This window comes from Mastigoproctus giganteus, chromosome 14, assembly GCF_048544385.1.
Source record: "Mastigoproctus giganteus isolate SK-2022 chromosome 14, ASM4854438v1, whole genome shotgun sequence".
In the NCBI taxonomy this organism is placed as follows: Eukaryota; Metazoa; Arthropoda; class Arachnida; order Uropygi; family Thelyphonidae; genus Mastigoproctus; species Mastigoproctus giganteus.
In genome coordinates this window covers 59419276-59438137 of record NC_143588.1, presented here as the reverse complement: position 1 = coordinate 59438137, position 18862 = coordinate 59419276, and the positions used below count along the sequence as shown (strand labels likewise).

The 18862-nt window shown below is 38.1% G+C and overlaps 1 protein-coding gene across 1 annotated transcript in view; it reads left to right on the top strand.

Moving 5' to 3' along the window:
* Prosalpha2 (proteasome alpha2 subunit) overlaps positions 1 to 18862 on the top strand; it is a 69451-nt gene that overhangs the window by 4696 nt on the left and 45893 nt on the right. Inside the window, exon 2 of the mRNA XM_090389032.1 lies at positions 7861 to 7937. Coding sequence (XP_090245158.1) covers positions 7861 to 7937 — 77 coding nt within the window. The remainder of the gene's footprint in view (positions 1 to 7860; positions 7938 to 18862) is intronic.

Below are 18862 nucleotides of genomic sequence, written 5' to 3'. Positions count from 1 at the left end.
ATGCAGAGGATGATAGTGCAGATGGAAATTCTGAACTTCCAAATTTTACACTGAAAACGTATAGGAAGGCATAAAGTTAGCCGAGCAATTAGAATCTTATTTTTTGAATGCAGATTCTTCGACTGAAAGGATTCCAAAGTTCAGAAGGGAGCTTCAAAAATGCTTAGTTCCATACGAAATTTACACAGGTCTATTAAGCAAAAGCGAACAAACCCAGATTACTGATTTTTTAAAGAGAGCAGAAGATATATGAAATCTGGGTGTATATTTGTTAGCTTTTGGAATGTGACACCCCTTTTGTACTGGTTCTTAGTCCCGTATAACAAGGTTTCACACTACACAAGATTTTATAGGAACCTAACTACCATATTATACGAGGGTTATCTGTACTCACTTCTACAACACCAGATGAAAGTTTATTCAAAAAATGAACTACCTGCTGGCTGAAGGCAAATTTCTGCATATCTATCCTACAACTATTCTTTCTCATTTGTTATGTCCACTTGTGTGTGTGTGTGTGTGTGTGTGTGTGTGTGTGTGTGTGTGTGTGTGTGTGTGTGTGTGTGTGTGTGTGTGTGTGTGTGTGTGTGTGTAGTCTGAGCAAGAGGAAGAATTTCATCAGCATTGAGCTTACTCAATCCATTCAAAGCCTTAAACACCTCAATTAGATCTTCTTGCAAGTTCTCTCTAGACACTGCAGTTTTCAAAACTGGATCTTTCCTTTTGTTCCCCTCACTAATCTTGTTGCCTTTCTCTGCATCCATTCCAGCAGATCCACATCCATATCTGACTGCAGAATTACCCCAGGTCCTTTTCATTCTACACTACTCTCGGCATAGTGCCATACAGTTGGTACGTTAATCTGGGAAAATTGCTACCCATATTCAGTATCTTGAATTTGTCGCAGTTACAAACTTCAGTTGCTACTTCTCACCCCATTGCCTATTTTTTGCATTTAGTGACAACTTTATAGTATCTAATGAGCTTGGTCAGACAATATTGCCCCTGAAGAAATCAATGCTTTGATTTCTATGCAACTGTATTCCTGTCAAGATGATCCTGCATTACTTCTTTAACTATGTACTTCATTATTTTCAGTGGCACAGAAGTAAAACTTAGATATAATTACTCACTTTGCCATTTCATCTCACTTTGTGAATAGGAGAAATATTTGTATATCTCTAGTTCACAGCGGAAGCCCCTGAATCTAAGGATACTCTCTTAGTTATAGCTAAAGGTTTGCTTACCTCTTTTGTAGTTTCTTTTAATTATATAATATCGGTGTAAATATACCATAGTTTACCCATAAATTCAACTACATAAGTAGTGTAACGGCATCGTTTGATTATATCTCATATTGTGGCTACCTTCACAATGCGATGCCAGGTATTGCACTATTTCGAATAAATAACGCTTCTCTAGTAGAAGAGACTGGGTGGAGCCCACTGAGAATAAATAACAGTAGTCTCCTCTTCTAGAGAAATGGTATTGCGTTGTGAAGGTAGCCACAATATGAGATATAATCAAACGATGCCATTATATTACTTATGTAGTTAAATTTATGGGTAAACTATGGTGTATTTATACCGATATTATATCAGTTAATTTCAACCCATAACATATTGTGCCTTGTGCATTTAGTCTTGAAAATATTATCAGTTTCTTTTAATATAATTGGCTTGATTCCATCAGATCCTGGTGACTGATTTACTTTTTAGCTTCAACAATTTCTCTTCCCGCTTCCTTTCAGTTATACAAGCATTTGGCTTCTAGTTAGCTTTGGGTGTACTTCTGGTGTCCTTATTCCAAAAATTTTGTGTGTGAATATCAATTCCAAATGTTTATTCATATGTCAGCAACATGTGCAGGATCATCAGTCATTTTGCTCTCCATATTCAGTTGACCAATGTGGCTCATCCTTTTCCTTCTAGTGTTAATTAGGAAAGAATTCTTCACTATTTCCTTTGCATACACAGTTTTTTTTTTTTTTTTTTTTGTATTTGACTGTGCATAGTTCATTTACTCACGTTAGCATTAGTAGAGGTATATGATGCAAGAAAGCAAGCTTATATAGCATCAGACAAAAAAAAAAAAAAAATAAATAAATAAAAACCTTCCCATTTGCTCCAGAAGTTTGTCCACTTCTTCCTTGAATTTATTTAAACTATCAACTTTCACGACAGATGGAGGTTTGTTCCAGCAATCAACTACCCGCTGGCTAAAGGCAAATTTCTGCACATCTATTTGACAACTGTCTTTCCTCAAGTTCATTTTATGCCCTCTCAGGTTTGAAATCTGAGCAAGAGGAAGAATTCCATCAGCATTGAGCCTGCTTGATCCATTCAAGGCCTTATACACCTCAATCAGATCACCTCGCAGTTGCCTAGTTCTCAGATGCTCCAATTTACAGAAATAAGCCTTTCTTCGTAAGAGCACCTCTTTGTTCTCCCTCACCAGTCGTTACCCTTTGTTATACTTTTTCTAGCAACTCTACATCCTTCCTAAAATGAGGCTTCCAGACCTGTACACAGTACTCAAGGTGTGGCCTGATCATTGCTGCTGTCTGCATTGCTTAGAAAACTTCATATCTAGTTGCACAATTACCTCCAGGTCTCTTTTATTCTCCACTATCCTGAGTGTAGTATCACACAGTTGGTACATTTCTCTTGGGTTACTGCAACCCATATGCAGTTATTTTATTTGAAATGCTTTGTAGGAAGTGGGAAGTAAAAGGAGGTAAGCAGCTTAAATGTAATAAAAATGTATGAAAACAGGATTTGTAATGTGGAGAATAGTACTTTGAACTGGTATTGGAGTTTGCTTGCAATAATTGTTAAGAGAGAGGATGAAATTTTTGAACAAATTTCAAATGCTATTGTTATGATATTGACAAAAATGAACTGTAATTCAAATATTACTGAAGTGAAAAAGCTTTTGTTTATCCGGTGTCAGGATCAGATCAGGGCATATTCTTTTGAGATTGGTAGCAGTGAAAGCTCAAGTTTTAATTCTTTATGAAATTGTTAACGAGCATAACAGTTAAAGACATAACAACATCAGCAGAAGAGGAATTCATGATAAGCATTTGGGCTGATTGTTTCATCAAATGCATATTATCTATGCAATATAAGATTGTAAGGGGAAGTTGCTGATGCAGATATTTTGACATCCAAAGCATTTCCTGAGCATTTGAAAAAAGATTAGTGAAGAGGTAAAAAAAATTTGCTTCAAAGCAAATTTTCAGTGTTGAGACATGTTGTTGTGGAAGGGTATTCTAGAACCTACCTCAGATACAAAATTGACTAGGGCAGATTGACTCTCAGAGGCAGTGAAACAAGTGATTTCAAAATTAAACTTCTGCTTGTTTACTAAGTTGAAGTTCACAGTTATCTGGACTCAAATGTAAGAACTTGGATGACCACTTCACATTTTATAAGCACTTTGTGCCTGCTATTAAAGATTTAATAAGGTGAATGACTGGATATTTAAGGCACATCTACTTTTTGATAATGCTTCTGAACAACCCCACCACTATTACAGTAATATCATCCCCAATATGAAAGTTGTTTTTTTACCTCCCAGTACAGCTTTCCTCCTGTATCTCATGGATCAGCAGTTTATCACCACCTTGAAACGGACATTTATGAAGGCTATTTCAGATGCTGGTGGAGAAAATGCACCAGCCTTACTCGGAGTCTGGAGAAAATTTAATGTGCAGTATGCGGTGAAGATTTTTGTATAAGCTTGAATAAATGCCATTTTGACAAAATGACAAACCCAGTCAGGAAGTAGTGGAAGATGAGGTTGTGTTGATTGTTAAACAACTGAACTTAGAAGTGAGCTTCAGTTTGTTGAAGAATTTGGGAATGATGGAGCTCATGGGACAACTGCAACAAGTACTGTTGCGATCAGACTTTTGGAAGAGGAACCCTGATTGTGTGATATGCTTAAAGGTTTACAAGTAGTGTGCTACCAACAATTGTCATGTAAGAAGAAAAGTAGGGCCAGACAAATAATCCTGAACTCCTGTTGTAAGAGGCCTGCTGCTACTAGACCCTCTGGTGAGTCATATGATGTTACAAAAATTGTGAACTCTCCCATCCAATTCTTTTAAATTCATAACAAATATTCATTTATAAATCGTTTTAATATTAAATATTTTGCTAATATATAGCATTTCAGGTATGAGAACAATCAAATATGAGACTTTTATTCTTGTTTAAAGAATTTTCATTTAAAGAAAGATATTCCAGAACCAGATAACTCATTATAGCAGATACTTCCTGTACAGCTGTTATTTAAATTTTATAAATATTTTGCATAATTGAGATCTCTGTTATAAAAATAATAGAATACATCATATTTTTAATTTCATGTGTTTCCCTGGCAGTTTTATTTTTCTTTCTTTAACAAAATTATTCAAATTTAATTCAGTTATTCAATTAAGGTGGCATATGATAATTGTACAGGTTAGAGTACAGCAAGTAGCCTCGGTTTTGTAGTAACTTTAAGTAAACTATAGGCTAAGTTGGCGCTACTAAGAAAGGTAAAGGATCTCATGACATGACTGATATAATGTGTTAATACATTGTCATTTGTGTGATGCATTAGACTAGTCTTTCCCAAAGTGTGGTACGCATACCTCCAGGGTTACACAAAAGGGTTTTAAATGGTACATAGCAGAATTTTTATTTTACTTTATCCTAATTTATTTTAACTGCAGAAAAACTATTCAATAAAATTTAGCACAGTGGGTTCTGCTTATAGGAATCACTGGTTAATAGAATCAGCCTCTTTATTGAATCAGAACTTGAAAACCTAAACCTTCTCATATTATAGTCACAATTTCAGTTTATTGAATTATGAAAGGTGACAGGGCTGTATAATTTGTGATTTTTCAGATTTTGTTTACTCCCTCCCTTTTGTTGGAATACACTCTTAAGTGATCCAGTATATGCATATTAGTTTACATGTACAGGAAGTGACCCAAGCAACGTTTACCAGGCATCTGTGGGAGTAATTACTTGGTAATTATGCCATTTTGTGTACTGCTTGTCTCCACTTTCTGTTAATTGTTTGTTTGTTATTTGGTTTTTAGGAGCATTAGCAACTAAGGCCATATTACTTCGGGGATATGCGGTGGTCATTCCCTGACTTTTCCGCATCCTCTGTATTTGGTGGGCACTGGCTCGAACCCCGGTCTAATCAAGAAACGTGTGCTATGCACACTGCTGCTCCTGCCCACCTGGCTACGGAGGTGCCTTTTCTGTTAATAAACTGTACCATATTGTATATATGAACAGTAACTAAGTTAATTTTGGAATGCCAGTGATGCTTTATTGCTCATTGATTATTGTAAGTTGTCGTGTAAAATGTTAAAGTGCTTGGTACATAACAATTTAAACTTCCATTTAAATTTATGTATTTTAATACCAGTTTCAATACCAAAATAGTAAGTATTAAAAATGTAGCCGAGTGGTCAGTTGCGTGGGTGCATAAGTACATGTGCCTTGAGTGACCGGGGTTCAAGCCCGTGACTGCTGAATTCGGTGCTGTTTCTTGTACTCTATCTTGTGAACTCCTCTGACCGCTTGGTCATCTTGGAGTATAAACAGAAAATTTATTTATTTTATGCTTTCTTCATTGGCTAACATGCGTATTTTAATTTCACGTTGGTAGGAATCCACCATATATATCTGCTCTGTCCTGTCAGAATGATTGCTTATTTTTATTATTACTTCCATTTTTTTTATTTATTTTTTTTTTTTAGTTATTATTTTTATGTATAGTATATATGTATAGCTTTTTTATATATATATGTAGATATGTTTTATGTATATGTAGATATGTAGTTTTATATATATGCATAGCTTTTATTATATATTAGTAAATGAGTACCATATATTGTATTTGCTCTAGTCCAGATAAAATAGTATTATTAAAACTACCCCCAAATTATCTTTGCCTGAAAAGGTGTACACTGGTAAGACTAAACTGTCAAAAGGATTATTCAATTATTATAAGTTTGAGAAACACTGCATTAATAGTGTATTTTTATTTTTATTTATTTATTTTTTTTTTGCATTAGCATTAGTAGAGGCATACGATGCAAGAAAGCAAGCTTATGCAGCATGAGCCAAAAAAAAAAAAAAAAAAAAAAAAAACCTCCCATTTCATCCCTCTATTCGTTCCAAATGCCTGTCCAGCTCAGCCTTAAATTTATTTAGGCTATTAGCTTCCACAACAAAAGATGGAAGCCTGTTCCACCAATCGACTACCCGCTGGCTAAAGGCAGATTTTCTATTTATTTTTGCCAATACATAATAAAGCGTAACTGTTGTACAAGTTGGACAATATCCTTAGTTTGTAAATAATTGTGAGCAAACCAGGTTTGCAATAAAATGCATCAATCTCATATAAGACTTCAAATAAAATGCACTGCTCTAGAGAGGTGTATTGCTAAATAGTGATGTACCTTTCCCTGTGGAGTAGTTTTTTTTTATTTTAAGTGCGTGGTGTAATACTCAATACCAATGCTAAATGTTTTCTGAGACATTGCTTTCTTTTTATCATCTCTAAATGGAATTTGGAGAATAAGTAATTAAATATTTTGTTGTCACTGTGATTAAGTTATTTTTTCCACTAGAACTGCAGTTAATGTAGTTATTTGATACATTTATTAATGAGGTAGTAAAATCATGCAAATTTATTATTGTAGTTATGCTGTGAATAATGTCAAGGAATGTTGAAAATATTTCTTGACATGTAATCTTCCTCAAATTCAGATCTGAGCTGAAATATAATCCTTCCTTGAATTTTGGTTTTGGAAAAGGGACTGAAGGATGATAGGGACAAAATTCTAGGAATTGTTTACAGTACAGTTTAGAAATTGATTCTTGTGTAGGTGATGTTCGTTTATTTCATATTTAACTCATATTTTTTTAATTTAGTATTTATTTTATATTTCTAACTAAAGAGCTATAAAGGTAGAAAGACTGCTGTTTATAACTTTTTTATTGGTGCATTCGCATGCTCTCCTCAGCTTTTTGCTGTGAAAACATCTTTGGTGGCACCTACTAAATTTTTTGGACTGAAATAAAATTGATTGGTAACAAAAATGCGGGATGGAGATGACACAAATGACGTCATATCCTAAATGATGCTCAGTCACTAACGTTGATTTGGTAGAGTAAGTAGTGGGCATGAGCATAAATGCATTACATCGTTCATACTAAACATTTCGGACTGAAGTAAAACAAAAATATTTAGTATGAATGATATAACTGTTTATGCTCACGCCTGCTAATGACACCAACTCATTCACTAATGTTGATTCAGTAGAGTAAGTAGTGGGTGTGAGCATAAAATGTTACATCATTCATACTAAATATTTCAGACTGAAGTAAAACCAATTGGTAACAAAAATGTGAAACGAGAAATGAAACAGATGATGTCCTTCCTTAATGTTGTTGTTATTTAAAAGCTATTGGTGCAAGAGCCACTTAGGCTATAATGCACCCTGCCTAGGTAGGACACTTCCTTAATGACACTAATCAGTTACTAATGTTGATTTGGTAGAGTAGGCTTTACTATGAAAAGTTACAGGGTTATTGTTTAAGAATGCAACAATACAAACAACCTCATCCAAGCCAAGGATGTTTTCACATAAAATAAAACATCTTTTGTGTGTACAGGGTACACATGATGTTTTTTTTATTTAATATTGTTTTCCTTACTAGTAATCAGTGTCTTGTGTGCATTTGTGTTTAACATTACATGCCATTAATGCAGAAAAACAAAAAAAAAAAAAAACACAGTGGCATCGTGTGCATTTTCATGTGTGAATTTTTTTTTCTCTAGTCCTTCTGGAAAACTTGTGCAGATTGAATATGCCCTTGCTGCTGTAGCTGCAGGTGCTCCATCAGTCGGAATCAAAGGTAAGCATTATTCTTTCTAATTATTCTTAGGCTTCCCATGGTATTTAAAATGAAAATTAATTCATTTTATTTACAATATATGTTATAGATTATATTTTAATTTAATTTTTAATATTGAATTTATCATTTTTGTTTGTATTCATCAGCACTGTGTACAGGGTGCGCCCATATATTACATGGGATCAGAGAGGTTTGGCCTAGTTTTTAAATGAACATTCTTTTAAATATCTGTGATTCTGCTAGAAACATATTATATATACATTATCTGTAGAATGAAGGCATTGTTTGGATTGCCTGGCAGAGTATGAAATAAACTTTTTCATTGCTCTATGATACTCTTAATGTAATGACTCACAGTTCTCAACTTTTACACAAAGGTATATTTGGAAATACTATTCTCTCCCTTTCTTGACGCCGACCTGGCTAGCCGGGTGGGTAAAGTGCCTGCCTGGAAACCCAAACGTCGCGGGTTCGAATCCCGCCTCGGGCTTGGATCAAAATACTGAAAAAACCTTGGGGAGATGCATTATGGCCACAGAAGCCGATGCGTCAACAACTACCTACCCCCTTTCTTGACAACTTAATTGAATCAGTTTTGATTTTTACACATATGGGGAACATACCGACCCTCAGACTTCATTGTTAAAACAATTATTTTAACAACAAGATAAGCAGGAAGTAGTATCTTGTTGTAAAGGAATCAGCAGGGATATGACGTGACAACTTAACTGAGGCTCCAGGTGCCAAGCATTATAGTGATCAAGTGACTTTCCGAGTGGCTCATTGAGTGTTTATTCCAAGCCACAGTTCTTCAGTTTGAAAAGTTTTTTATGTTCTGTTTAATCAAATCAGTCAATCTCCCCATATCTTTATTGTAAATAAGTTTCAGAAAGGGAGACTCATGGGACAAAAGAAAAGTGCTAAGCCATGCATTTATTGATGTGGTAGTAGAGGCATGTGATGCAAGAAAGCAAGCTTATGTAGCATCAGCCAAAAAAAAAAAAAAAATTCACACATCCATTTTCTCTAAACGTTTGTCCAGTTCCTCCTTGAATTTATTTAAGCTATCAACTACCACAACAGCAAATGGAAGTTTGTTCCAGCAACCAACTACCCGCTGGCTAAAGGCAAATTTCCACATATCTATTTGACAACTGTCTTTCCTCAATTTGAAATCATGTCCTATCAGATTTGAGCCAACTCATCCCATTCAAGTCATTATATACCTCAGTCAGATCACCTTGCAGGTGCCAAGTCTCCAGACCCTGCAATTTGCAAAACTTAAGCCTTTCTTGGTAAGACCACCCTTTTGTTCCCCTCACTAATCTTGTTGCCCTTCTCTGTACACGCTCAACCAACTTTACATCCTTCCTAATATCAGGCCTCCAGACTTGTACTCAAGGTGTGACTTGGCAATTGCCTTATACAAAGGGATAATCAGCTCCTTTTGTCTACTAGCAAAATTCCTGTGTATCATTGACAAAACCCCATAACCCGCTCTGGGAACCTGTCTGCATTGCTCAGAACATTTAATACCTGACGGCACAATTACTCCCAGCTTCCAAGCAGATGATCCTGCTTGTGTAGCTGACACACTGAATGAGTATTTGCCATCTACATATGAAACATTTTGTAGGGAAGTAGAGGCAAGAAGTTAATCAAACTCTAACCGGAGAGCTAAATGATTTTGTAATAACTGAGATCAAAGCAGAGGAGAAATTGTTGAAGTTAAACATAAGAAAGGCATCTGGGGGTGGATGGGATCTATCCAGTTACATTAAAAAAGGAAGTAAGCAAACCCGTAGCCATAATTATGGGAGCATCCTTGGACTGAGGGGAGGTCCCTGTTGACTGGAGATGTGCGAATGTATTCTCAATTATGGAGGAAATGGATGCAAAAAATAATTTTGATATCGTATACTTGGATTTCAGGATAGCTTTTGATACTGTTGCACATAGAAGACTGCTGTACAAATTGAAGTATGGCATTAAGCAAGTTGCTGCTATGAATAAAGGGATGGTTGAGTGGAAGAAGACAGAGTGGTCATTAGCATTAGTAGAGGCATATGATGCAAGAAAGCAAGCTTATGCAGCATCAGCCAAAAAAAAACCCCACTCCCATTTCACCCCTCCGTTCGTTCGAAATACCTGTCCATCTGAGCCTTAGGCTATCAACTTCCACACAAGGGATGGAAGTTTGTTCCACCAACCAACTACCCGCTGGCTAAAGGCAAATTTCCACATCTATCTTACATCTGTCTTTCCTCGATTCGAATTTGTGCCCTCTCAGGTGATTATTCTGAGCGAGAGGAAGAATCCCATCAGCATTGAGCATGCTCAAGCCATTCAAGGCTTTATACACCTCTATCAGATCACCTCGCCAATGCCTAGTCTCCAGGCACTATAATTTGCAAAACTTAAGCCTTTCTTCATAAGAGCAACCCTTTGTTCCACTCACTGATCTTGTTGCCCTTCTCTGTACTCGTTCCAGCAGCTCAACATCCTTCTTGAAATGAGTCATCCAGACCTGTATACAATACTCAAGGTGTGGCCTGACCATTGCTTTATACAAGGGAATAATCACCTCCTTATCCCTGCTGGAAAAATTCCTGTATATCATTGACAAGACACCATGAGCTACTCTTGCAAACCGTCTGCACTGCTCAGAGAACTTCATATCTGCCTGCATAATTACCCCCAGGTCCTTTTCATTCTCTACCACTGTCAGTGTAGTACCACAGAGTTGATACGTTGCTCTGGGGTTGCTGTTTCCCATATGTAGTACTTTACATTTATCAATGTTAAACTTCATTTGCCACCTCTCAGCCCCTCTGCTCAACCTTTCCAGATCCTGTCTGCAGCAGCATACTGTCAGTAGTGTGCTTAACAACCCTGCCAACCTTTGTATCGTCTGCAAACTAGGACATTAAGCTTGATATACCATCATCAATGTCATTTATAAATACAGAAAACAACAATGGACCCAACACTGAACCCTGGGGGACTCCACTAATAACATTAGTCCACGATGAGCAGTGTCCATTGCTTACCACTCTCTGTTTTCTTCGGCGCCTCCGTAGCCAGGTGGGAAGGAGCAGCAGTGCGTACCACACGCTTCTTGATTAAACCGGGGTTCGAGCCCGTCACCACCAAATACGGAGGATGCGGAAAGGTCAGGGAATGACCACCGCATATCCCGGAGCAATATGGCCTTAGTTGCTAATGCTCCTAAAAACCAAATAACAAAACAAACAAATCTGTCTTCTCCCCCCTCAACCATCCCTTTATCCATAGTAGCAATTTGCCTCCAATGCCACACTGCTCCAATTTGTGCAGTAGTTTTCCACATGCAACAGTATCAAAAGCCTTTCTAAGATCCAAATATATAATATCAAAGTTATTCCCTGCATCATAGTATCCAGTCAGATTGGTCAGGCAAGACTTTCCCTTAACAAAACCATGCTGTGTCCGAGCTATAACTGAAGTCTTGTCTAGATGATCCTGCAGTGCTTCTTTAACCAGTGCCTCCATTAATTTTCCTGGAATAGAAGTTAAACTCACAGGTCTATAATTACTTGTGCCAGCCTTTGATCCTCCTTTGTGAATTGGGGTAACATTTGCACATCTCCAGTCTATGGGTACCTCCCCTGAGTCCAAAGAAGCTCTCATAATTATGGCTAAGGGTTTGCTTCCTTTGCTGCCTCCTTTAATATAACTGGATAGATCCCATCCACCCCGGGTGCCTTTTTTATGTTTATCCTCAACAATTTCTCCTCCACTTTCCTCTCAGTTATTACAAAATCATCTAGCTCACTGCCAGAGTTGAATGCACCTCTGGCATTCCCCTCGCTGAATAACTCCTCATGTGTGAATGTAGATGAAAAATACTCGTTTAGTTTGTTAGCCACCTGAGCAGGATCATCAGCAGTTGAACCATCAATATCCGGTGGACCAATATGATTCATCCCTTTCCTTCTAGAGTTTACATAGCTAAAGAACTCTTTTCTGTTTTTCTTTGCATCCTTTGCCAAGGATATAATATCAATGGACACTCCTCTTCGCGATTAGTGGAGTCTGAGGAATTTATTATAGCTACACACAGAGCGTACAAATAAAGAAGAAATATATGAGCTTTCGGCTATATGGTAGCCTTCATCAGAATTAAAAATACATGAATGGCAGTTGGAATGAAGATGTGCACTGCCAGGTGCGTGAGACGCGAGGTTTAATTGTTTGTTGACGTCTGTGGCTGTGACGCATGATGACGTGGCCAGCGTTTGTCCAATGATAGAACTACTGACTCTGTGATCGGGTTGACTTGGCAACCACTGTTCCTGTTCAAGGATTTATCCGAAGATTTTATATTTAACGATTCCAACCAGGTACGCTTTAGGTAATGGTGGGATCTGTCTACCACCACGACATCGCGGTGTGGGTCGATGTCGTGGTGGGTTGTCCAGACATGTTCGGCGATAGCTGAGTGTTCTATATCCGCTAAACGGATCGCTCTTTTGTGCTCCGAGAGACGTTTCTCGAGTCGACGTCCAGTCTCTCCAAAGTAGCAGCTAGTGCAGTCACGGCAAGAGATGCGGTAGACCAAACCGCTCTGCAGAAGGGTGGGGACAGGTGTTTTCACGTTGGAAATAAAAGAACGCAGTTTCTTGCCTGGGAGTTGGATGCACTTTATTCCGTGCGTTCTCAGGATTCTACCGATCTGTTGTGACAGGTTGGGGTAGTATGGGATGAATGCCCTCGTGGATGGCTCGTCACTGTTGGTGTTGTAGCTGGTCGTCACGATGTCACGTGTCTGTAGATCACACCTGTCGAGGACGTCAATGGGGTAGCCACACCTCGTAAGGTCTACTTTGACCCTAGTGACCTCTTTGCGTCTTTCATCAGCGGAGCTGGAGTGTGTCCAGGCGCGAGTAAGCAAGGTTCGGGCAGTGGAGAGGAGGTGGCCTCGCGCGTGTGCTGACCGGAAGTTGGTAAACTGGCCAGCACACATGGGCTTACGATAAACTGTAGTCCTCAGGTATGTGCCTTCACGTCGGACAAGTGTATCTAGGTATGGTAAAGAGTTGTTCGACTCCAGCTCAATCGTGAATTTTATGAAGGGCGATAGTGAGTTGAGGTATGATAGAAGTCGCTGACCTGAGTCTCTAGGGATGACCACGAACACATCGTCAACATAGCGACACCAAAAGGCGATGTGATCTGGTGCGTGTGCAAACGCACGTCCCTCTAACTCCTCCATCACGATGTTTGCTGTGACTGAGCTGACAGGGGAACCCATGGCCGTGCCATGTATCTGCTGGTAGACTGAGTCATTAAATATGATCGCACCCCCTGTTAAGCACAGTCTGAGGGCGGCGGAAATGTCATCGGGTGTGAGACCAGTTCTTTCGTTGAGGGTTCTATCATTGTCCAAGAGTTGTTTTGCACAAGAAATGGCAAGTTCCACAGGGATGGAGGTAAAGAGCGATATGACGTCGAACGATGCCATAACTTGATCCTGCGAGATGGATACAGTGCGAATCCTCTTTATGAATTCAACACTGTTGGAGACTGTGTGGGTGGTCTTGCCAACTAGAGGAGAAAGAAGACTGGACGTCGACTCGAGAAACGTCTCTCGGAGCACAAAAGAGCGATCCGTTTAGCGGATATAGAACACTCAGCTATCGCCGAACATGTCTGGACAACCCACCACGACATCGACCCACACCGCGATGTCGTGGTGGTAGACAGATCCCACCATTACCTAAAGCGTACCTGGTTGGAATCGTTAAATATAAAATCTTCGGATAAATCCTTGAACAGGAACAGTGGTTGCCAAGTCAACCCGATCACAGAGTCAGTAGTTCTATCATTGGACAAACGCTGGCCACGTCATCATGCGTCACAGCCACAGACGTCAACAAACAATTAAACCTCGCGTCTCACGCACCTGGCAGTGCACATCTTCATTCCAACTGCCATTCATGTATTTTTAATTCTGATGAAGGCTACCATATAGCTGAAAGCTCATATATTTCTTCTTTATTTGTACGCTCTGTGTGTAGCTATAATAAATTCCTCAATGAATCCAGAGCGCGTAGGCCTGTTTCGTTATAGTGGAGTCTCTCATTATTTGATGTTGGACCATTGTCGTTTTCTATATTTATCAATCATATTGATGAAAGTATATTGGGCTAATGTCCAAGTTTGCAGACGAGTTATTAATGACAGTAATGACAGTACACTACTGCAACTGGATCTAGAAAAGTTGGGGAGATAGGCTGAGAGGTGGCAACTGAAGTTTAAACATTGACAAATGCAAAGTACTGCATATGGGTAGCAGTTAATCCCAGAGTAGTGCACCAACTGTGCAGTACTATACTCAAGTTAGTGGAGTACAAAAAAGACCGGCCTGGGGTAGTTGTGCAGTCAGATATTAAGTTTTCTGAGCAGGGCAGACAGGTTGCCAGAGAAACTTATGGTAGCTTGTCAATGATATACAGAAATTTTTCTAGCAGGGATAAGGAGGTGATTATCCCTTTGTATAAGGCAATGGTCTGGCCACACCTTTACTACTGCATACAGATCTGGAAGCCTCATTTTTTGGAAGGATGTAGAGCTGCTGGAACAAGTACAGAGAAGGGCAATGAGATTGGTGAGGAGAACAAAGTGGTGTTCTTACCAAGAAAGGCTTAATTTCTGAAAATTGGTGGGTCTGGAGATTAGGCACCTGTAAGGTGATCTGATTGAGGTATATGAAGCTTTGAATGGTTTGAGCAGGCTCAATGCTGATGGAATTCTTCCTCTTGCTCAGATTACAAACCAAGGGACATAAACTGAAATTGAGGACAGACAGATGTGCAGAAATTTGCCTTTAGTCATCGGGTGGTTGATTGCTGAAACAAACTTCTATCTGTCGTTGTGGAAATTGATAGCTTAAATAAATTCAAGCAAGAACTGGATAAACTTTCGGAGTGAATGGATGGAAGTTTTTTTTGGCTGATTCTGTATAAGCTTGCTTTCATATGCCTCTACTAATGCCAATGCAATTTGACAAATCACTATAAATTTAAAATTTAAATTTTTCAAAGGGTTTTATTGCTGAATATGACTTCCTTGGTGTGTCGCACGAGATCCAACACAAATTACAAGAAAAAGGAGTCACCCAAGCAAAAAGAATAATAGTCAAATGAGATGGAATACTGATGCCAACAAGATGTATAATCCTGACCTTCAACATTTTAAAACACCAATATCTGATAAAGTGGATGCTTTAACTTCCCTATTAAGGCTTGTATTTCAATCCCATACAGTGTTATAAATGCTAAAAATATGGGCATTCCCAAGTTGCACGTAAAAATTCAGTTGTCCACACCACCAGTGGTTCCAGATATATACCCATGTGTACTGTTCTGTCAAACATGCAAAATGTTCAGACTGTCAAGGTTATCATACTGAGATCAGTTGTTAAAATATCCAACAGTACAGAGAAGAATGTGGTATCACATAACAGGAAATGAAGAGATCTTTGCAGCCTACCAATACAATGAAAGGATAAATATGAATGAAATATAGTTAATAAAGTTATTGCAATAGAAAATCATGTAGAGAAACTGGTAAAAAGTAAACTGCCAGTGCATTCTCCACTCATCTTTGCTCGGATTTTGGCAATTCTTGCTTGTATTTATTTATTTCCCATAACCTGGCAGTCACCAGGTTCTGAGGTTACTGGATTTTGGATGTGTTACTATGTAATTGAAAAGCACAAAAAAATAAATAAATAAAATAAATAAACTTTATAATCAAAATAACCAGTTCGATCTTCCTGCAAGAGGTCATATGTGACGGGCCAGTAGCAAAGGAGGAGGTGCACAGTGGCAATAAGACCAATGTCTAATGCAGTGGTTTTCAACCGGGGTGCTGCAACATTCCAGGAGTGCCATGTAATTCGGGTTTAAGTTATTTAAATTTATTTATTATTTATTTTTTTTAATTTATATATTTATTTCATTATAAAAAGGTGTATGGTACTTTTTAATTTTGTGGTGATCTGTAATTGATGTTTATTTAGTACCTCTATATAAAGAATAAAATTATATTATATAATTTGATTTATGAATTGTAATTTTGTTTATAGTTATATTATTGTAATAACTATCATATAACATTTTTTTTTTAATATTTTATATATATATATATATATATATATATATATATATATATATAGGGTGTTTATAAATGGTGGGAACACTTTTAGTGATTTATTGCACAAAGACTAGGACAGATATCAGTGTCATATACATACCTTGTGAAAGAGAAAATGTCCAAGTTTTTTTTTATATCACTTCACAGTGATTCAATGTGGGAATCACGTGTGATGCAGAAAATGTCCACACTATAATCATACTCTTGACATACCCTGTCCAGCATATCTTGTGTGATTGTGGTGGTAGCTTCTTCTGTTTCACTTAAGTCTTTTGCTTTTTAAACCCAATGTATTAAACTGAGTAATGCATGTGCCCACCTTTAGTGTTATGAGTAAGCTAAAATAATAAGTTTCCTGATATGGGTTTAATTTTATCAGTCCTATTTTCCTTTTCTTTCTCGCTTGCTAAAAATCAACTTCACGATTAATGCAGTCATTCACCAGAATTGCAAGATTGTAATTCTTGTTAAAGTTATATTTTGAGAAACTTTTTTTCACTTTCCTGTTTCTTCCGGGTAAAAGCCAAACTGTATTAAAAATTTTCTGATTTCTGAAAATTGGATAGATGGTGGAGCACCACCATTCTTGCTGAAGTGTGATCTGATATACTATATTTCTATAGCCTTCTGACTAGTAGTTATGAATATCTAACAAAAATTACCTTAAAAAAAACTTTACTGATGGTGAGAGATGATTTTAATTTTTCATTAGGCTTTCAAATGGTAAATTTAAAAGAAAGAATGTTTATGTATGTATGTATGTTGGGCATGTTTGAAGTACTTTTTAAGTTCACACAATTTATTATGTTTTCATGGGTTACAATAGTGTACTTATAGGTAATAGTATGAGGGATGTTCATTAAATTATCTATCTACCTACCTATGTAAGAAATGAGATAGAGGCAGTCTGGTTTTATTTTTTAGTGTAATTCCTCTGAACTTCAATATACTTGTCTTTTGTTGGCAATGAGTAAATATCAGACAAATAAAATTCTTTGTCCTGTCCATCAAAGAATTCTGAAACAGCAAACTCAGTTTGTTATCATCAGCAAAGCGACGTTCACATACGTTTTTCTTGAGTCGTCGAAACAGGAAATAGTCGCTGGGAGCCATCTTTACCTGTAAGGTTGTCACAGACATTCTCTCAGATATGCCAGACAAGCTGTACTTGCTACCTGGGAGTCTAAAACGCTGATGGAACTGATATTCGGATGACACTCAAGTGAAGTGAACCCAATTTCGGCGAAGTCCGGATGGTCTGTGACAGCCAAATCCTCTGCTTGCACCTTCACGATGGTGGGACTGTTAGTAATCCTGGGTATAACCTCCATGCACAAGTACATAGTGGGTGACCACCCAGGTGTGAACCAATGTAAGCAGGGATCGAGGTGTGGCACCTACACAACATAGAGGAATTCCGCCCCTCTATGTTACCAGGCAGTACTAGGTGGTAGATGACTCTCATCAACCGGTGCAATACCACCACTTTGCTTATTGGAGGCTTGAAGTGGTGGAACCCATGTTTAGTCTCTAGAGCTAAGTTCCGGTCAACCCTTCCCCATCTCTTCCATCATGCAGTATGATTGATGACTTTTGAGGTTATGATGAACATCGTGGCGAGATCCAATATTCCTTACATTTCGAGGGTAGCTCTAAAATGGTGTTTGCAGGCCGGCTGCTAGTTAGTACACCGGACTGAACCTATTGGTAACTCTCTAGGAGGCTTCCGGATCAGCTAGTGTATAATCTTGCTACCTCTACTCTGCCAGCTAGTGATTGGAAGGAGTCAGAGTAGTGTGTATGCAGGGAGCATTGTCGAGGCCACATTATGTCAAGGATCTGGGTATATTCTTACCGTGTGTACGCCATATCCAAACGTTTCATTACTTCATACAGCGTGTGCCACCCACTTTTTCTTACTATTGAATACACCATGAATTGTCAAACTAATAGAGCAAGCTTATCTGCGAAAAGATCTAAACCTCCCAAAACACTTCCTAATTCATTTCACAAATATACGTGGTTTCAATTCTAATCTCAACAATGTCAATTTCCACTTGCAGTCTGCCAAACCCCTTGTACTTTTTCTGACAGAATCACAGTTATCGGTTGATTCAACTACTGCTCATCTCAGATGCCCAAATTATTCGCTGTATGATTCCTTTTGCCTCAAAGGTGATACTTGTGCATATGTCCGTTCTGATATTCCCTGTCAGAGACTTGGTAATTTGGAATCTCGTCTCTTTGATCTTCTCATTCTTAAAATCTCTCTACCTCATTGTGTCAAATTCATCTGTTGTCTCTACCGTTCTCCCAACTCCACTAATCACTTGGATCTCTTTGACTTCCCTCTCCTTGCAACTTGACTTTCTCCAGTCCAACTTTCCTAACAGTGAGGTAATTTTCCTTGGTGATTTTAATGTTCATAACTCCAGCTGGCTTCCATTTTCTAGTCACACCAGACCAGCTGGATGAGATGCTGAGGCTTTTGCAATTACTAATGACCTTGCACAGATTGTTAATTTACCTACAAGAATACCGGACAATCCTAATCATACAGCCAACATGCCTGATCTTTTGCTCACAAACGACCCTTCTAAATACACAATCGAAGTGAGAGGTCCTTTAGGCACTTCAGATCACAACTTGGTGATTGTCTTTTCTCCAATGGAGCCTTTATCTCATGGCTATTCCTAACCTTGTGTTGTTTGGCATTACAAGAATGC